The sequence below is a fragment of the Stegodyphus dumicola genome, chromosome 8 (genome assembly GCF_044657685.1).
Source record: "Stegodyphus dumicola isolate Sdum_Otavi_A_Nest chromosome 8, ASM4465768v1".
Classification (NCBI taxonomy): domain Eukaryota; kingdom Metazoa; phylum Arthropoda; class Arachnida; order Araneae; family Eresidae; genus Stegodyphus; species Stegodyphus dumicola.
Window position 1 is genome coordinate 20,074,608 of NC_140775.1, and position 4,612 is coordinate 20,079,219.

A 4,612-nucleotide genomic window follows, 5' to 3' on the forward strand; every position below is an offset into this window, starting at 1 on the left:
ATCAGCTTGTTTGTAATGGGAAATCAGTTTCGCCTGTGTTAAACCCAAAGCGATCTATGGTGATTGGCTGTTGTGACAAAGCAGAAAAATTGTTCCAAACAGTTGTTCTTTCGAAACAAACCGACGTGTGATAGCAGCCTAAGCCTCATAGTATCGCTTTGCTCTCAACTAATACGCTTATAAAATTTTAAGTAACGCAAAGTATATTTGAACATTTCTTTAGTAGTAGTTCTGATATGCTTGAACGTAATTAAATAACTCAGACTAATTCACTGTGACACCATTAATTTTGTTAGCACTTTGCCTTAAAAAACTGCAGTATAAATTCAAATATTTACAATTTAAAAATTTCTAATTCACTAGGCCTTTTTAAATAGCCTGTTGACTTAAGAACAATAAACTATTATAAAGTTATAAGGTTAAATCCTAATTTATACAAAATTTATTAACCTGATTACAGTTTCGATGTAAAATAAAAGATTGATCGCACATTTTGTCATTTCTTCGCTGATTAGCTAATATACAGAGCAAATTTCTATCTTTCTTTCAAAACTGTTCAATCCGAATTAAAATTTATGAAATCAGAATGTCAGTAGAGTCAAATTTCTTTTAATTTTCAGCGCAGCTAAAATACTGTCTAAACACTTTCATCATATTTAGGTTTTACTACTATCATCTTTCTTGTTTTGATTAACTGAATCACATTCTTTACTTACCAATTTTTCGTTTTTTGATTTATCTGAAGCTGCGCTACTGGAATTTACGTCATTTTCTGTTGAAGGTTCAATCTTGTCATTATCTTTCCTCAGAATATTATTTGAAATTGAATCCATAATTTGTGTTGAATCTTTGGATTCGGTATTTAAAGTTTGGTATTTACATTTCTGTGAATTACTGTTACTCTGAGATAAGTTATTATTCTGTTGCATTTCATTAGACAGTATATTACTTTCTGTAGTTGTATTCTCAGTAACAGCCGATTCATTAGCATAACAATATTCTGCAGGAATACTTGAAATTGAAAAATTTGGAACTTCAGATTCTGCAGTTTGATCGTTATATGGCTTTTCTTTTCTACATTCTTCAGCATTTAGACTAGAGTTCTGAAGTAAGGTTGAATTGTTTGTATTCTGATTCGAAAAGATACTGTCTGGTCTGCTTGTCTCTGAATCATATCCAGTTTCTTTTCCGTTATTTACTGGAGTCTGGGCGATATCCTGGTGTATATTCATAGACTCATCAACAGAAGATTGATCATCAGTTTCGCTGTCAGCGCGTTGAGGCGTCCGTGTTATAATGGCAACTGCAGATGGCATAAAAATACCACCAAAGTCGTTGCCTTGATTTGAACTTCCTCCACCAAAAATTGAAGAAAGTATGTTCTGTAAAATTGATATACTACCTTGGACACCAGATTGATTTTCTGAAACTGAAAGGTTATTTCTGTATTGTTCATTCTCCGGTTCCAAATCCAAGGCTTTTCGATAACACCAGGCTGCTCTACGATGCTTGTTCATCATAGCATAAGCTTGCCCCATTCTTGCATATGCTTTAGCATAGTCAGGGTTCAGTGTAAGAGCGAATCTACAGTCTTCCACAGCATCGAAAAAATTCCTAAGCTCAATTCTGGCTCCTGCTCGATTGCAGTAGTAAATTGCGTTCCACTTGTCTAGCTCTATAGCTCTGGTATACAAATCAACAGCTTCCTGGAACTGGCCTTGTACCACTTTCCTATTCCCTTCGATTTTGCACTCATCAGCTTCTAGTTTAGCTTTAACAGGAACAGGATTGGCCACTTGAGCAAACATATCTTGAAGCGGTCTGGAAAATCGCAGTAATGTGTAATCATTGTTTTCTAAGCCATACGCCATTTCTAAGCATTCTATGGCTATTTCTAAGCTATCTCTGTCTTCAGGAGTCATGTCCTCTCTGCTCTGCAACTGCTCTCTAAGGAAATCTGTTATGGCCACGACAAGTCTTCTGGAATCATCTTCATCTGACATCACATAAAAGATGTAAATATTTGCCTGATATCAGTGAGTTAGTTTAACACGTACAATTATATGTCTTTCGCGCAATTTCAGTGAATTTTGAAATGCTAAGTTTTATTGCCATCTGAAATCTTTCAAGGTTAAAAATAATCAAATATTAGAGTACGTGCAACTTGTGTAAAAGATTTTAAGCTGAATTAGAGTACCTGGTTCTCGTGGAAGAATATTGGATTTGAAATAAATAGTCATAAGATTTAGTTTTGATTTCTCTCAATTACACTGATAAATTTGTTTATTTATTTTCGGCCTCTCGTTTCTAAACTATAAAAGTATTACCATGAGATTTTAAAACAAGAGATTACAGAAGAATATTAAAGTTAGATTCTGTAACTATTTTGATAGCTTGCTTCGTATCTTTGCAGTGTAATGAAAATAGAAATGGCACAATGAAATATTTAGTAAAATCTGGGAAAACAACAAACTAATGTACGAACAACTGCAGACATTTGAAAAGTACTTGAATTAGTAAAGGTCGTTCTTTATTATTTCATGTGCACGCTTTTTCGTGGTTTTTCTTGAACTCAAGTCATTTTATTTATAATTCTTTAATAATGAGGAAGCTGTTTGGTCAGTGTCTAATTTAACTGTATGAAACAGACTTCAAAAAGATCCACCAGCGGCCGAACGCTAAAGGCACTGACTACCAGTAATTTGACCTGGGCTAAAACCCAATTTGGGACTAAAACCCAATTTGGGACTAAAACTCAATTTGGGACTAACGTCTCTTTTGCGCTAATATACATTCTAAATGATATTTTACACGAATTTCATGCAAGACAACTTGAATCATTAGTAATTCGGTTCTTCATTTTTAAGAATGCTAATCTTCCGGTATTTACTATGTGCAATAAAAAAACAAAATGTACTATCTAAATTTTTTATGCTTATTTGATGCAAAGAAACTTGTACCATTTGTAATTTTGGTTTTTCATTTCTAATAGTTATTTTACTTCCGGTATTTAAATGCGCAATACAAATGTTCTAACTTCTCATAATTTTTTTTTTTTTTTTCAGGTCGGAAAATGCTAATGTTTTAGGCAGTAAAAACAGTTTTAAAATAAAAGCAAAATTTCTAGTATCACTCACTCGCTTTCGATTTTATTTTTTAATCCCGTTTCCTTTCATAAGACGAGTAAGTAATATTAATAATTTATATGTTTTTATTATGTCTATTTGTTTTTTATTTTAGATGTCTTGAAAATGCCATGAAAAATTTTATTTAAGCGTAAAATGTTTTGTATAAATAAATTAATTTTCGCTTTTTAATTCTGAGGAGACCTTGTTATATTGCAAGGTCGGTAAAATTCTAGTATACTCTACGGCCTTGGCGCGATTTTGAAAACTGCCGTCAACACCAAAATGATTCGCTTACTGCTCATCATAAATACCGCTTTTACTAATTATCAGAATGTCGCCAAAAGTCGCCAAATCCTGTGTGCCATATACTAGGATTAAACCACAAGTTCTTTTAAATGTGTTTCTATTTATATATACTATATAACGAGTGGCCATAATTAAACTGACAGTGCTCACAGTGTTCTGTAGCGCGATCTATTTGCGAGAATGACGCCACATTTTGTAGGAAGATTAAACAAGACGGGGGACGAAGGATTCCGCGAAAAAACAAATTAGTTCCAAAAGTCATCGCTAGGAGAATATTTGGCGCTGTGTAATAGAAAATGAGAGTATTAACAAATGCAAATCAATACGGAAATTACCTTTTATTTTGCATTCAAATGAGGTTCAATGTGGCTGCCGTTGTTGTGGACTACATATTGCATTCTGTGCACAGTATGCACAACAGCAGAAAGTAACATGTCTGCAGGAATCTCCCGTACAGTCCGTGATATGTTATCCTTCAACGTAGGCAGGTCTTGGACCACTCCTTGATAGACCTTGGACTTAAGGTAACCCCATAGCCAGAAGTCGCATGGGGTAAGATCAGGCGACCGAGGTGGCCATGCAGTTGGAAAGTAGCGGCTAATGACTCTTTGTTGCGAATTTCTGTCGTAGCATCTGTTGCACCCATACAGCAACATGTGAACGGGCTCCATCTTGCATGAAAATGATTTCAACCAGGCATTGTCTTTTATCGCTTTTTAAAATCTCTTTTTTAAAAGTTTTGCCATATTGCACTTGAACTAAATCAGAAAATGTGCATAATAAAAGGTAATTTTATTCCGTATTAATTTGCATTTGTTAACACTCTATTTTCTATTACACAGCGCCAAATATTCCCCTAGCGGTGACGTTTGGAACTAATTTGTTTTATCGCGGAATCCTTCGTCCGCCATCTTGTTTAATCTTCCTACAAAATGTGGCGTCATTCTCGCAAATAGATCGCACTACAAAACACTGTGAGCACTGTCAGTTTAATTATGGCCACCCGGTATATTATTTTGGTTTGCAGATATTTAGTTACAGCGATAGTAGAATATCGTCCTTATATTTAATTTTATTTCTCATTTCCTACATTTAATATTCAATTCACTTAATGCTATTTAACATGAAGCACAATTTTCCCTTTTGTAATCGCATTATCTTAGTAAATATAATTTTCT

The 4,612-nt window shown here is 34.1% G+C and overlaps 1 protein-coding gene across 1 annotated transcript; it reads right to left on the bottom strand.

Annotated features, from left to right (window-relative positions):
• Positions 1-424: 424 nt before the first annotated feature.
• On the bottom strand, positions 425-2,086 carry LOC118200775 (uncharacterized). The gene has a single exon (XM_035372741.2). The coding sequence runs from the start codon at positions 2,001-2,003 to the stop codon at positions 657-659; it is 1,347 nt and encodes a 448-aa protein (XP_035228632.1). The 5' UTR covers positions 2,004-2,086; the 3' UTR covers positions 425-656.
• Between the last annotated feature and the right edge of the window lie 2,526 nt (positions 2,087-4,612).